At 46.9% G+C, this 15786-nt stretch overlaps 1 protein-coding gene across 1 annotated transcript in view; it reads left to right on the forward strand.

The window, feature by feature from the left end:
- Nucleotides 1–15786, forward strand: part of CLSTN2 (calsyntenin 2) — a 565080-nt gene that overhangs the window by 473773 nt on the left and 75521 nt on the right. Inside the window, exons 7-8 of the mRNA XM_019747346.3 lie at nt 821–1069; nt 8805–8926. Coding sequence (XP_019602905.3) covers nt 821–1069; nt 8805–8926 — 371 coding nt within the window. The remainder of the gene's footprint in view (nt 1–820; nt 1070–8804; nt 8927–15786) is intronic.

A 15786-nucleotide genomic window follows, 5' to 3' on the forward strand; every position in this document is an offset into this window, starting at 1 on the left:
GGGACTGTGCTGATTCTCTATGTCACCGGCACCTACCAGGGGTCTTGGTACCTTGTCAGTGCTCAGTAAATGGCTGACGGGTCAATGGATTGGTGAGTGAATAAATGAATCCATTGATCCCAATCAAAGCCTGGCCCTTCTTCAGGAACCTCGCCTACTGATAAAAGCCCGTGGGGGAATCCCATTTCCCTAAATTCCTGCGGCACTTTTTCCTTGTATAATAGTTAATGGCACTCCAAGTTAACAGTCTGGCCACATGCAGTACCTCTCCCTGTAAGTCACTGATGCCTCCCCAAGCAAACTATACATATTTAAGGAGCATGGGTGGTACTTGGCCCTTTCCTTTTCAGAGTCACCTAGCTCAGGGCTGGGCACAGACCCTCAGTAAGTACGCTGAGTACAGTTGGCCTTTGAGCAATGTGGGGTTGGGGGTGCTGACCACCCAGGCAGTCAAAAACCCAAGTATAAATTTTGACACCCTAAAACGTCACTACTGGTAGCTACTGTTGACAGGCAGCCTTACCGATGACATAGTCTGTTAACACATGTTTTGTACGTTATATGTATTATCCACCATATTCTTATAGTGAAGTAAGGTAGAGAAAAGAAAGTGGTATTAAGAAAATCATAAGGAAGAGAAAATACATATATACAGTAAATATTTACGAAAAAATATCTACGTAAAAGCGAGCCGGCATAGGTCGAATCCGTGTTGTTCAAGGGTCAACTATCGTTCCTCCTGACCCTGCGGCAGAGCACAGAAGGCAAGGACACCTACTGAGGAATGGCCCTTTGTTCTTTCTGTCCCCTGACCCTGCAGGAGCCTCCTCTGGCATCATCGACCTCTTGCCATCTCCCAGCGCTGCCACCAACTGGACCGCCGGCCTGCTGGTGGACAGCAGCGAGATGATCTTCAAGTTTGACGGCAGGCAGGGTGCCAAGGTCCCAGATGGGATTGTGCCCAAGAACTTGACGGACCAGTTCACCATCACCATGTGGATGAAGCATGGCCCCAGCCCTGGCGTGAGAGCCGAGAAGGAAACGATCCTCTGCAACTCAGACAAAACTGGTGAGTCTCGAGCCCAGCCTGGGATGTCCCAGCTGGTTAGACAGGGACATAGCCACCCAGGACATGGGAGAAAAGCAGGAGTATGAGAGGGGCCCTGGGAAACGAGTCTGCTCCCTGGTTTTCTGCCTGGTGATTCCTGGCCTTGGGGCAGAGCAGAGCTGGGAAAGGGGGGAAAAGTAGATATACAGAGACAAAGAATGCAAGAGCTGGGACTGGTGGTTTCAACCCGAGTTCTTCAGAACCCCAATCTCCACAGAAGTAACTTAGGGCTGCTATACGTGAGACATAGCTGGAGGTACATCCTAACTTCAAGCAAAGCAGCTCCTCCTTCTCTGTATTATATACAGTAAGACTTCCAAAAGTGTATTTTCAGTGAAAGGGCCTCCTAGTTTGAACATTATTGCCATTGCCATGCAGTAATAATTGCTAACATGTATTAGGCATTTTCAGCCAGCTGCTGTGCAAAGCAGTTCACAGCTTGGCGGTTAAGAGCACTCCACTAATTGGCTGTGTGACCTTGGGCAAGTTATTTAACCCCTCTGAGCCTCACTTTCCCTGTCTATAAAATGATCTTTATAGTATTATCTACCTCATAGGGTTTTTACGAGGATTTCTTTTTTACATTTTTAAAATATCTTTTTAAAATTACAGTTGATGCACAATATTAGTTTCAGGTGTACAGCATAGTGATTAGACATTTATATAACTTACGAAGTAATTACCCCAATAAATCTGTACCCATCTGACACCATACATAGTTATTATAATATTATTGACTATATTCCTTCTGTCTGGGAGAAAGCTGTCCATCGTCCTGAAGCCAGACTATTCAGTTCCTTCCCATATGTCCCTGGCACCTTTCGAGCTGCTGCCCCAGAGCTGGAGTTGAGAGCGAGTGAGTCCATCAGCAATTAAGTCTGTGCCTGGGCCCTTTAAGAGGAACACCTGGGATTCCAGCAGCCCTTGTCTCACCCAGCCACAGTCTCCACTGGTTTTCACAACCAGAAATTGTGGGGAATTCTCTTCCCAACATTGGAACCCTGGGCTGGGAAGACTGGTATGTGGCTGGGACTCCTTTCTTCTCTGGGTGAGGGGAACCTCCACAGCCAAGATATCCCTCCCGATTTTTAATGGTCACACGTGGGTGTGGGACCAGCCTGTTCTGTGTCTCTGCCCCTTCTACCAGTCTCAGGATGGCTTCTTCAGTATGTCCTTAGTTATAGGACTTCTGTTCAGCTAGACTTCACGCAATTCTCAATGATGGTTATTCTGTAGTTTAGTTCTAATTTTGATGTGGTTGTGAGAGGAGGAGAGCAGTGTTACCTACTCTGCCATCTTGACCAGAAATCCTCCCTTATGAGGATTAAATGACTTAAAGTACATACAGTGCTTTAGAACAGTACCTGACACATAGGAAGTGCAATCCCTGTTAGCTGTTACTATTCTAGGCAGTGTCTCACATCTCTACAAACAATTTTATAAAAACATTATTGTGTTTCCTATTTTAAGGATAAGGAAACATCCCTGACAGGTTAAATCGCTTGTTTTAAGTCATACAGCCCGTGTAAGTATCAGAACAGAAATGTACGTTTAGAGCCAGCTAACTCCAAGGCTATGCTTTGTCACTACCCCACCCCCACCCCGCCACACACAATGAAATGTTATGCAAATTTTACACCTTCATCTTAAATTATAATTCCACAATTTCCCATTTCAAATGCTACTTTTGTTAAATTGTCCAAATAAATAACCACAGCAGGTATTGCAGTGAGAAGACCGTATAGAAGAATGGCTGACAGCTCAGCCTCATTGTTGGAAAGCCATGTCCATATTTCATCTTTGCTACTACTTAAGGCATGACCTTTGAGGAGTGGCTAATCTCCCTGAGCCCATTTCCCCATATGTAAAATGTGGAAAATAAATACAAAATAATGTACAAAACTCACTTAGCAACACCAGATATATAATCAGTGCTCCATTAATTTACCTGATGTTTTTATCATTATCACCTCTGGTTCCACAGTATGCTGCTACCAGAACCCCACATTTCCTGTTTCAATCAATCTTTACCATAAATGTTCATGTATTTTTGGATACAGAGAATGAAACAGAGAGAGTTGCCCAGCTTTCCCTGTGGCATGGTACGTTTGCGTCCGAGCCAGTGCGAGGGATCAGTTCCTCTGGGACCTTCATGGTCCCCACCTACCTGCATGACACGGCACTGAGGTTTGGGACCAGGTTCAGAATTCAGCCCACAGTCTGAGGAATTGTCCTGTTGCTTGATCCTTGCAGTGCCTGGTGGGGTGCCCCCATGATGACCCAGAAGCCAGTATCAATGTGACAAGGGCTTAGGAATCTACATGCAAGTGCAAAGCAGTGTGAACTGGGGTAGTGGCCACACACATACAGTCCTTGCTGAAATGGATCAAATACCCCTGGGAGGCAGATCAGACAGGTATTAATGTTGCTGCTTAAGGAGAAGGAAATTGGAAGATAAAAGGTTGAGCAACTGGCCCAGGATAACACAGCCAATTACCAAGAAACACAGGCTTGGACCTAGGTCGTTGGGCCCCACGTTCCAAGCCCATGTTATGAGACCAGTGCTTCTCAACCCTGCTACACTAGAAAACCTGACACACGTGTAAAAATATATAAATGCCAGGCCCCACCCTAGGATCCCACCCACCTCAATAAATCAGGGTTTCTGGGGGATTCTTTGGGGTCCTCACGGCTGAAAACTTTGCATTAGACAATGGTGCCTCTCGCTCATCAGAGCAGTCCACTCACCAGGCATTTTGGCACCTTCAAGCCAGGAAGCCCTGGAGCTGCTCAGCTTGGGCCTTAGTACAAAACAGCACTTTACAAATTAGTTCAAGATTAGCACAAAGAAGATGAGGAAGATTTTTCTCTGATTCCTCTGACTTAAAAAAATAATCTATAAACACCTCCTTGCCCTAAATTTTAAAATATCAGGAATAAATTACGTTTGATTAGGGCTTTTACATAGCAGAAAAAAAATGTTCAACTAATAAAAATAACACATGTTTATTATAGCAGGAACATGAAAAACAGAGAAAAGTATAAAAAGAGAATACATAAACCACCTAAAATCCTAATACTTGGAGATATTTTCTGATAACATTTGGTATACTTCTTTATTAAGTGAAATCTTATTGTATTTTTATGTCTTTATAATTTTCAACCTAGTTTTATAATACATGTGATGCTATTGTTATCTGTTTCTTTTCTATAACATCATTTCTCTATGTGATAAAATATTCTTTAAAATATAAATTGTATGGCAGTCTGAAACTCTGTCATGTGGCTTTATCATACTTCATTTGACAGGCTACCTTTTGTTAGACATTTAGATTGTCTTTTAAATGCAAATAAAGCAGTGCTATAATGAGTCTTCTTGTATCTATCTGTATGGACATTTCTGATATTTCCTGATCAGAAATTGATTTATTGAGTCAAAGAACATAAATGTGAGGAGGGCCATTGATGTAAATTTCCTCACTGCCCTCCCTTTGTGAAGATTGCTCTAGTTTCTGTCTTGTGCACTAAGTAAAACTGATTAGTGCTGAGCCAATTATGAAGTAATTTACAAATAGTTGGATAACAGAATTGATTAGTCATCAAGGGCTCAATGCAGTTTTTAAAAAGTAAGAAAGAAAAGCACTCTCACCACGAACAACCCAAAAACATCTCAGTGGCTAACACTCTTTCATCATAGTTTCTCTCATGTCCATGTCCAGCCCTCCTAAGTGAGGTTGGAGAACGAGGAAGCTCCTTTTCACCTCGAGATTCAGGGACCCTGGTTCCTGCCATGATTTGGTGCTACCATTTTCAACCCCAGAGCAGAAAGTTAGAACGCAGTTGAGCACAGCATGGTTTTATTGGCTAGACCAGACAGTGGCATGTCTCATTTCTACTCACATTCCATTGGCCAGAATTTGGTCACATGGCCCAACCTAACCACAGAGGAAGCTGTGAGTTGAATACAGCTGTGTGTCTAGGAGCAAAGAAAACAGGGTCAAGTGAACACATAACAATGTCTCCACCATGAGGATATTGTGTGGGGCAGTTGTGGCCCTTTTGAGCCCACCTTTGTTTGACCCTTATCTCTCCATGCCTGGTGTGAAAAATGCTCTTTCCTGCCTTCTCTCAGTAACTCCTCTCATACACATCTGCTCCTCCTACCAGGACCCCCTCTTCCAGGCATGCGGCCCTCTTGCTATCTCTAAGTTTCAACTGAGAGCAGTGAATGATAAGTGGACACATGCAGTGCCACTTCCCTACAGGGCTTTCCGAGAGAGAGGCCAGCGTGGCCCAGCATTCAGGTGAAACAGACAGAGGTGCCATCCTGGTAGAGTGCTAAGATGGTCCCCCTGCCTGTTTGGAAAGAGAAGGGATACTCCCATACTTTCAGAAATACCCAGAAAATCAGTCATATTTGAGTGGGATTGAGGTTGTCTGCTATAGAGAGGAGGTGGGAATCTCCCTCCCAGTGGCCTGTTGGCTGAGCTGCAAACACTCTTCGATCTGCTCCAGGCTGGTGTCAGAGCAGCGACCAGAAGCTCTGGAGAAGTTTGACTCGCATCCCTAGGAGTTTAGGATGTATGAAAGTTTCCCATGGGGTCTGAAAGCAAGAGGCTGATGGGGGTGCCTCAATGATGGGGTGAGGAGAAAAAGACAGCATAGGAATGGGTACCACACTACAATTTGGCAGTACACAGGTATTTTTGTTCTTATTTTGTGGACCAAATGGGTATCCAGAATGGGCAAGACTAGAGCCAAGAGGGCTGCATGCCAGAAAGACATAATCTCAGCAGGAGAAGCAGATGTGGGGGAAAGGAGAAGTTACTGAGAGAGGACAGGAGACAGAGAGGAATCATGAAAGGTCAACTGGAAAGAGCATCACTCACACCAGGAATGGAGAGGTAAGGGCCAGCAAAGGTGGGATTGGAGCAGGTACAAACGTTCCAGCCATCCAGAAAGGGGGTGTCACTTATCAGGTCAATTCCTATGTAACGATTATAAATAGGTCCTTTCTTATGGAGAGGTGGGGAGAGGAAAGGGTTCTAAAAAATATTTTACCAGAACCCAAACCCACTTCAGTGGCCATGGACACCATATGAAGATCTCTGCAGGGCCTCTCCAAAACCCAATCAATGTGTCCATGAAGGAGTATATATAGGCACCTGCCATGACAGGACATTTGACATCCCTGAGAAAATGACAAATTCCACTGGCTCTTTAAAGAGACTTTCCACATTGTTCTTTCTCACCTACCTTCCCTGCCTCTGACTGCGATGGGAGCCAGGAGGAGGCCAGGGGATGAGGAAGTGGAACAAGAAGAATGAAAGAACACACTTTACCACATTCTTTCTCCACAGTTGGCAACCAAGTCATGGGTCAAGACAGAGCAGAGGGCAAGTTCTTCAAACCATATGAGACACTGATGTTTGATTTTGAAAGAACCCTTTAAGACTATTTTGGAAAGAACCCTTTAAGACTATTTTAATATCTGAAAGTATCCAGAAGGCTTTAGGATCTGCCAGAGGTTTGGGCAAAGAAAAGGCAACAGAGCTAGCTTCAACAAAGAACACTGAAGGACAGGAAAGGAAAGGAAGCTGATTCCTGCGTGCATCGTGTCACCAGCCCATTGACTAACCAGGTAACCTGGTGTGAGCGGTGCTTCCAGGAATGCAGATGAATGGAGGGCGAGGGAGGGAGAAACCTCCTACACTAGAAGATGCCCTAGACCTCGCTCATTCTTCTTGTTTCACCTCCTCACCCCCAACCTCTCCTGACTCCAAATAAAACTAAAGGGGGAAATTCTGTTTTATATTTTTCCGGTATTTATCAACAGAAACTACAGGAAGTCAATTGTGAAATATGTAGCAAAATCTTCATAACCAGATCTGGGTATTTTGCTATTCCAAAGATGGAGTGCTCACCCAGGCACTGGCCCAGGCCAACCCTGCCACCTTGGCTTCTAGTCTTTGGTGGCGTCCTGAAAACCAAATATGCTCCTGTGAAAACAGCATCCAACACTACTTTGTTATGTTGCCATGGTCACGAAGCAATATAATAGTCCCTATAATATCTAATAGTCATTGAGCATCTGTTCTGGGCAGATGCTTTACACACATTTTCTCATTGTATCCATTAAGATGCTTTCACTTACAAGGAATACAGATCAAACTGAGACCAGATAATAAAAAAATAATAAAGGAAATGTGAGGTTCTTGTAACAGAAAATGTTGAGGGCTATGACAGCTTCAGGCAAAGTGTGATCGAGGTCTTGGCTCCTTTTCCTTATGATGGCTCAGCTCTGCCACCATGAGTGTATCCATGTTGTGTAAGTAAACATGAGTGCAGCAGTTCCAAGCCTCCCAGGTGTATACTACAACTTCTAGAGAGAAAGAGACGGTCTCTTTTCTCTCTGCCAAAAAAGAGGTAGTTCTTTCCCAGAACTTCTCCAAAGAATTCCTGAATCACTGACCTAGATTGAGTCACTTGCCAATTCCTGACAGAAACCCTGTGGCCAGGTGAATGGCCTGTGCTGGTGGACTTGGGCCTCGGCCCTGAACCAACCACTGTGGCAGAGGGATTCTTCTGAGCCTGTTTGGCCAGGACCTGTCAGAGCCCATCCTACAAGTGGCATTGGTGGTGTTTCCTCCCACTCAAGCGGCATGGGCAGGATGTACAAGCGTCATCCACAATATCCTATTCTTATGCTAGGATAGGATCTTATTCCCATGGATTAGGGTAATCCAGCATTCCTGTCATGATACAGTTAAGGAAACTGAGGCTCTGAGAAGCTAAATAACCCTCCCAGCATCACCCAGAGACACAGCCACCCAAAGTCTGTCTGCCTGTGGGGCCCGTGCTCTTTCCACTACCCTTGTTCACCTGCTCATTCACCTCACATGTATAGAACATGTGCCTCATGGAAGATTTCTATGTGGGCTTCTATGAAGTAAATGTGAGTTCTCAGTGTTGGTCAGAGGACCCCTCCTGCTCTCTCAGTGGGTGTTGTCTGGTGGCTACGGGACATTGGGGCTACAGGAATCCATGACATGAGATCTTCCAAGCAGGAAAAGAAATTGTATATCAGGGAAGGGAAAAGTCTTGTCCTTTGTCTGTGTGGGGGGAGAGAGGTTTGGAAAGTCATAGACTATGTCTAATGCTGGAAAATCAATCAGTCCCCTCCTGCCAGCAACTGAAAGTGAGGCAGCGCCCCTGAACTGCACAGAGCAGAGAAGGAGGTGTGATCTGTGGCCCCCTTCTCAAACTCGATGAAATAAAAGCCCTGCACTCTAGGAGAAAACAGACTATGTTAGAGGAGCCCAGAGTGGCTGATGTGATTGTCAGAGAGCTCCCTTAACCCTCCCAAAGTATTTGTACCAAAAAAATAAAAATAAAAGAGCTTGTTAACCTAAGTAATTTTTATCCAGGATCTAATGCAGTATCTAAGTAGAGGTTAGATTGGGATTTAAAGCCCAAATGGAATCTTAGCAGTTTTGCCGTGGGCTTTCTTGAATCTCTTTCTTGCAGTTCAGTGAGCTCCACCATGTATGTTCTAGAACATTCCTCAGAACCAATTGTAAAAGAGGAAACTGGAATGCCAGTGTCCTTTAAGGTTGCCACGTGATGTGGCGGGAAGACACCTGTGACACTGCTGCGGGGCTTTTCTCACCCCCTCAAACCCGCTTTCTGTTTCCAGAAATGAACCGGCACCACTATGCCCTGTACGTGCACAACTGCCGCCTCGTCTTCCTCCTGCGGAAAGACTTCGACCAGGCTGACACCTTCCGGCCTGCGGAGTTCCACTGGAAGCTGGACCAGGTATGGCACTCACCCGGCATCTCGCCCCTGCTCGCCCCTTTGCAGGGTGGGTGGTGTGCTCCAGTCATGATGGCAGTGGGTAGGCACCTCAGGGGTCTGCTCACTGGCTGATTTTTGAAAGGATGAGCTCAAGGAGACAAACAGCATCTTAAAGTCAGGATGGAAACTGCTGCCTTACAGACCAGCCAGAGGCGGGGAGAGCCACGCTCTCAGCTAGGACCCCACGTGGTCATTGGATCTGCTCATGCCCGTCTGGTCCATTTGCTCCATGTTGAACTCACAGGAAGCTGGTTGTCTTGATCCCCAGGCTCCGTTTGTGATACTTATTAGCACATCTTTGTGTCATAAATGCTGTGTGCCCCCCTCTCTGATGCTCTATTGTGTCCTTTGGATGATGGTCCAGCCTTGCTTTTGGTGACACAGTTTGAGGACAGGGTCCCGAGGACTTTGAAGTAAACAGTGATGTGGGGCCCTGTGAGTACTGCATGTTTTTTTCTGAAGTGGCAAAATCTGTGACTCACTCCAGAGCCTCGTGACTCAAGATCACAAGGACCACTGCGTCACCCTGGTCAGTGACAAGGGAAGTGTCTCGGTCAAATCAAAAGCTTTGAAGTATCTGTTTCCAAGGGCTTTGCAGCACACATTGTGGAGGTGGCACTCACTTCCCTGGGTGGCTGTGCACTGAAGAGGTAGTCCGTGCAGCAAGCCTAAAGTTGGCCTTTGGTTAGATTTGAAGACAGAGTCTTGAAATTTTTTCAGTTATCAAGAGGGAACGTGCCAGCAGGCAGGGGAGGAGATTGTAGGATGGGTCTGCGGAATAAAGCAGACGAAGGGATGCTCGTTCAATGGCCTTCCTGCCTGGGACCCCAGCAACTCCTTTTGCTTTCTTTCTGCCCCACCATATCCTGAGTGCCTCTGGGGACCTCAGTGTGTTGGGGCCTCCAAATCCCATTGTGTGTGCGTCCTGCCTCATCTGTCTAGGGCTGAACATTCTATAATCCTTTCCTTTCTCTCTCTTTATTACTCACACCTTCCCCTGCCCTCTCTGGTCCTACGTAAGCCCCCAGGTCCCCAGTGGGGCTGATCTCAGAGAGTGTTATGGGAAGCATTCCAGGAGGAACCCATTTACACTGAGATGAGAATGTTTGCTCCCCCCTTTCATCCTCACAGAAGTACAGACATAAGCTCGTTAAAAGAGAGATTCATTAACCTCAGGCAATCTCTCAATGGTGGAACATCAGTGTGACAAGGTCAAGGGCGCCAAGCTGATAGGAAAGATGTTTGAGGGAGCCCGGTGACAACTGCCTGACCCATTCCCAACACCATCCTGCTGGATCCTAGGGTTTGGGAAATATGGCATCAGGATTAGTACATGTTCCTCTGAATTAGGAATTCTGGGTCTTGTAGAAATTATGAAATCTTGGCATTGTTTATTTGATTTCCCCACAACTTCTCAGCTACCTTCTAAAATGCCATATGGCTCATACGAGATGTTTTTAAATACGTAGTATGAATTGAGAAGAATTAAAATAAATTCGACATTGTGAAGGGTTTTAATCAGAACATTGCTGTACTGCCTGAGATAATTATAGATGGCCTGCGGCATTTTCTAAGGTGGGATTAAGAAACACTGATATAGACAAATGAATTCACAGGGTTTGGGATTAAAACTAGGTGAGGAAGGAATTCTGGTTCTGCAGATAAAGATACGGGGACTCTAGGAATTCTGAAATCTGTTCCCAAAGTGGTGAATTTAAGGAGAGCTGAGATTCACTGAGCACCTTCCAAAGTACTGCCAGGCGTACTGTGTGTGTGAGCTCATCCCTGCCACGGTCCTACCCAGGGCAGGATATGAGGCAAGAGGCCAAGGTCCAGTAACTGCCCAAGGTCACACAGCTAACCATGGTGAGGACCTGTCTTTCCCATTATGCTGTGCTGTTGCTTTGGTGAGCTTGCTAATTTAAAATTTAAAATGTTTTCCTTTTTAAATGTAAAATCTTTTAATTTAGAGATCAGAATTATCACTGAAATGCAAAATGTTTATAGTCTTGCTGAAACCGTATGAACCTGTCAAGTCTTCACTTTGCTCAAGCTCCGTCTTCCTTGCCTTCGTCAGCAAGGGCTGCCATGACAAAACACCGCCAACTGGGTGGCGTACAGAACAGACACAGATTTCTCACAGTTCGAAAAGCTGAGAAGCCCATGGTCAAGGTGCTGGCCGATTCTGTTCGCAGTGAGGGCCCTTTCCTGGTTTGTAGGCAGCTGTCTTCTCGCTGTGTCCCTACATGGTGGACAGAGAGAGCTTGGATACCTTTTCCTCTTCTGCTGAGTCACCAGTCCTATTGGATTAGGGCTCACCCCTCTCACCTCATTTAAACTCCATTACCTCCTAAAGTCCCTACATCCAAATACAGTCACATTGGAGCTTGGGGCTTCAACATATGAATTGGGAGGGGGACATAATCCAGTCCATAAAATTCTTCTACCAAAGAAATTGACATTAAAAAATGTAGAGGCAGCCTGTTGGCACAGTGGGAGGATGAGTCGTGGGAGACCAAGATTGGTCTACGTATTAGAATTGATTTGGCACATTTGAGCTGCGGGAGGTCAGGCTGGAGCAGAGGGGGAAGATCATATCCTCCTGAGCAAAGAGGGGTGTGGAGTTTTATAGGAGGGGGTGAACGAGGCTGTTCCCCCTTCAACAACAAAGGGTTTCAGGGCATGACCAAGCCCACCAGCTCCACACCCCGGCCCCAGGTCGCCATCCGGACCACCCAGGCCCACTGATGACAAGCCCCTAGGAGATACGGCAAGACAGGATCCAGACAAGATGGCGTTTAAGATGAGGTTTCTGCTCGTGACCTAAATAGGGCTTCTCACTGCCTGGTGACGATCAGCAGCCTCCGCTCGCCTGGACAGTTGTCCTCCCTCCTAAGGAGTCAAGTGCGTAGGACATAGGAAACCTCACACTCATGCTTAGCAATGCAGTGGACTCTATGGATGCGCACACAGGTCCCTCTCCCCTTCTTCAGCTCCCTGTGTAGACAGGACCTCACCAGAAGGTTAGACGTAAATCACTTCCTGCCCAGAACGTGCATCCCTGATAAAATGCCCCCCCCCCCAGGAAGCCACCCGGGGCCACCCCCTGACTCCATGCAGATTCTATCCCAGTACTTCCTGTGCCCTCGTTAACCACGTACCCTGCCTTTCTGTTCACAGCGCTGAGCTCCTGAGAGCAGGGGTTTCTTACTCTCTCCTACTCCTCAGTGACTAGTATAGCCCTGAGCACAGGGTGCCCAGTAAATGTTTGCATAACGATGAATGGGTGTCAAGATCCAAACAAGTGACAGATGAAGTAAGGGAGGGAGAGCGAGAAGGAGAGAAGAGAAATTTCTGAGATCTTTTAAAACGTCCTAGTGATGAGTTGGTCTTTGACCCATTTCATGGAGCATTTTAAAATTCTAAAATGTTGACAGTTTTGGCCTCTGGATCTTGAACAGTGTTCAACGTTGATCTTATAATTTTATTTCACGATCGTCCTGGATTTACCACCAGTACCTCTGCAGCTACTGCAGAACTTTCTGGCCTTGGCCAGAAAGGACTCCAGCAAGTCGTGTGTGTGTGTGTGTGTGTGTGTGTGTGTGTGTGTGTGTGTGTGTTTGTGTGTGTTCGAATTCCTGGCCCACCTTGGGGATTCCAGAAGCAAAATAATTGTTCGAATGCCTGATGAGCTTCTTTATTTCTTTATTCTGAGTACAAACCGGGGGCCAGGCTCTGTGCTGGCTACCTGGGATCAGCAGCTAAATTAGGAGCCTCTGTTCTCTAGAAGTTTCCATGATAATGGGGCAAACAAATACGTAAACAGCTTACAATCCTCTGCAGCATGTGCTGGGGCAGAAGGCAGGAGACCACGTGGGGGAGTCTGTGGGAGCCCATTCCGGGGCACCTAACGTGGGCCTGGAAAAGCCCCCCCGGGGAGTGGACAGCATCTGAAGGGCATGCGGAGGGCTCAGTAGAGCCAGGCAGCCCAGCTAGCAGAGAACTGAGCAGGGGGCCATCTTCAGGGACCTGGAAGCTTTCAGTGTGGCAGCAATTAGGGACAGGACAGAAGGAGAAAACTTTGGCAGGTGTCAAAACTCAGGTTTAAAGGGACAGGTGGAATTAAATCCCAAGAGGCTTTATATAGCATGTTATTGAATTGGTATTTTATCCTCAAAAGAATGGGCCACAACTGAAGCATTGTTCAATTCAAATTAAAGAATTCTTAAAGAAATTTAAGTATAGGTAAATGTGAAGAAGGCTAGTGTGACGTTCATAAAATTGGTCCAATGTAAGCATATATAGCTCTGGCCAGGTCCTTCAATGGGGCCAGTGGCAGGGGCTGCCTTAGAACCAGTGTCTCCCCGTCCTCTCTGCACAGCCAGGCCCAGAGATCAAATGTGTGACAGATGCTGCAGGTGGGCAGTGACGCCAGGGCACGATCTGCAGGGTGGCTGCCACATGGCACTTCCGGGAGTTGCCAGGGGAGCAATGTGGTTGCCCCAGCGGAGCTGTGTGCTTCCAGAAGCCTGGGCCCTGAGCCCCACACCTCCGATGGCCTTTGCCAGGGTGGATGGACCTCCAGGTAAATCCATTACCAGGCAGCTCCAGGAAATGCCCCCGACAATCCAGCGCACTTCACTAAAAGGATCCTAATGGTGGGGAGAGTCATTCTAATGGGATTTTTACTTATAATCTGCTAATGCGAATCCCTGGAGCCTGCGGTTAGTCATGTGCAAACCCAGGCAAGAGCCAAGGAGAATGCCCAGCTGCCAGCTCACACCACACGGGGAAGGTTTATTCATTTGCAGCCCCTCCCGGCTTTCATATTATTTGGATATGGTTGACGGATGCAGTGTCGCGAATTCTAATGACCTTCCCTTTGGACTCGTCGGGGCTCAGAAGGAAACCTGCTGGTATTCTACAGCATGTTTCACTTATTGGAAGGCACAGCTTGAGTGACAGTCTCCACTGACCAGCAAAAGGACAGGGGCCCCGGCTCATACGAGGGGAAAAAAAATGCGTCTCTGAAAGATTGCAACGAGCACACGATGCAGAAGTCGGGTTTATTCTGTTGGCCATAGCCGTCTCTGTGCCAGAACGTAAAACAGGCACCCCGGAGAGAGAAGGACACGACCCTGCCCGGGGGCAGTCACGGCCCTGCCCAGTATATGACAGTTTGTGGGCCCAGCGGAACCTTCTCCTGCAGGAGTACCCACTCGAGTAATCACGGGCGGGGAGAAGCAACAAAGATGAGTGAAGAGGCATCGCCGGGTGCAGGTCAGTCCTATTAAAGATTAAGCAGCCACACAGCTCCAGGCCACACAAGAATCCCGGCCTGGTGCTGCACTCCAATTGTTCAGAAGTTGGAGATCAGATTGTTATGTAAAATCTCCCAATTTTTAACATTTTCTCGTCCAAAAACACATGTCAGCACATATGTCGTCAGACCAAACAGATGTTCTGCAGGATACCTTTATACTCTGGTCACTGGTTTGAGACTACAGATAAAAAAAAATCAACAAAAACAACAAAAAATAAAACTCACTGTTATTCTGACACAGGAAAACTAGGTGACAACATCGGGTTTGAGAAGTTTGGATTGTCTTAAACGAGGCTACCTTGTCCTGTATAAGCACCTCCTGTTCCCCCAGTCCCCTGTCCCCCCAGCCCCCTGTCCCAACCCTCATAAAGAAGGCTGGACTTTCAGTGGTGGGACCTGAGGGAAGAGGCAGGTGTGAATGGGGCAGGGTCCCTTAGCCCCAAGCCCCTGGTGTCGATGGTGGTGTTCCTTCCTCTTACGTAAAGAGGGGAATAAGTCACAGGCTCAGGTACCCCCAGGAACAAATGACAGAGCAAGGATTCGAGCCAAATGCTCAGAATGGGCCAGAGCCTTTGCCCATCAAGTAAGTCCATTCTACTTGTGTAGGATTCTGAAGCTCCTGGAAGAAGCTATAAGTGAATACTTTTTTTATTCTTGGTGAGGAAAGAGTGTTAGAATGATGCCGAGTCAGTTTACTCACATCTGCTCCTCTAGCCAGGCTGGGAGTCAAATGCGTTAGTTCAATCATTAGTACAGCCAAGTGCCAAGGAGTTAATTGGAAAATGGTCAGTCTAGTCCAGACCAGTCATATTAATGAGCAAAATAATTGGGCATTGTCAGCACTCTAATTCTGCTGGAAAAGACTCACTCTTGGATACATTGGCCTTATTTCCTCCAATGCAGTGACACCCCCAGGCTCACTGTCCTGCCCTGTACACTGGCCTTCAGTGACACCTGCTTTCCTTTAGGGATCCGTGCCCTAAACAGTGGAGGAAGAATGCCCAGAACCCCCTTATTCTCTCCAGAATATCAACTGCTTTTTTATGATGCCGACTTGCAAGGTGGTTCTGAATGAATAATGCATGTGGGAGAGTCACAGGTAGAGTCACTTTGACCTCTTTATTTCTCTATAATACATGAGGGCCCCTGACAAGACCCCACTTCTCCCAGAGTCCCTCTCTATGCCTCTTTCCCTCTCCAAGAGCTTCTGGACATTTGAGGAGAGGTGGCTTCCATGCCTTCACAGTGTTGGCAGCAGAGGCCCTCAGACCCACAGAGGACATTGGTCCTCTCAGGTCAGGACTGTACAGTGACTGCATTTTCTGCTTTCAGAAAGGTAACTGCTGGCATGGTTAGTTCACTTGCTCTGTTTTCTTTAGAGAGGGCACCATCCCATTACCTGAACCACGTCCCCTCCAGCTTGAAGTCCTTTTGGTGGCAGCCTTTCATCGTGCCCATCTCTGCTACACTGCTGACCCCGATCCCCTCCATGCCATGA

This window comes from Rhinolophus sinicus, chromosome 5 (genome assembly GCF_057876585.1).
Source record: "Rhinolophus sinicus isolate RSI-liver-muscle chromosome 5, RSI-T2T, whole genome shotgun sequence".
Taxonomy (NCBI): Eukaryota; Metazoa; Chordata; class Mammalia; order Chiroptera; family Rhinolophidae; genus Rhinolophus; species Rhinolophus sinicus.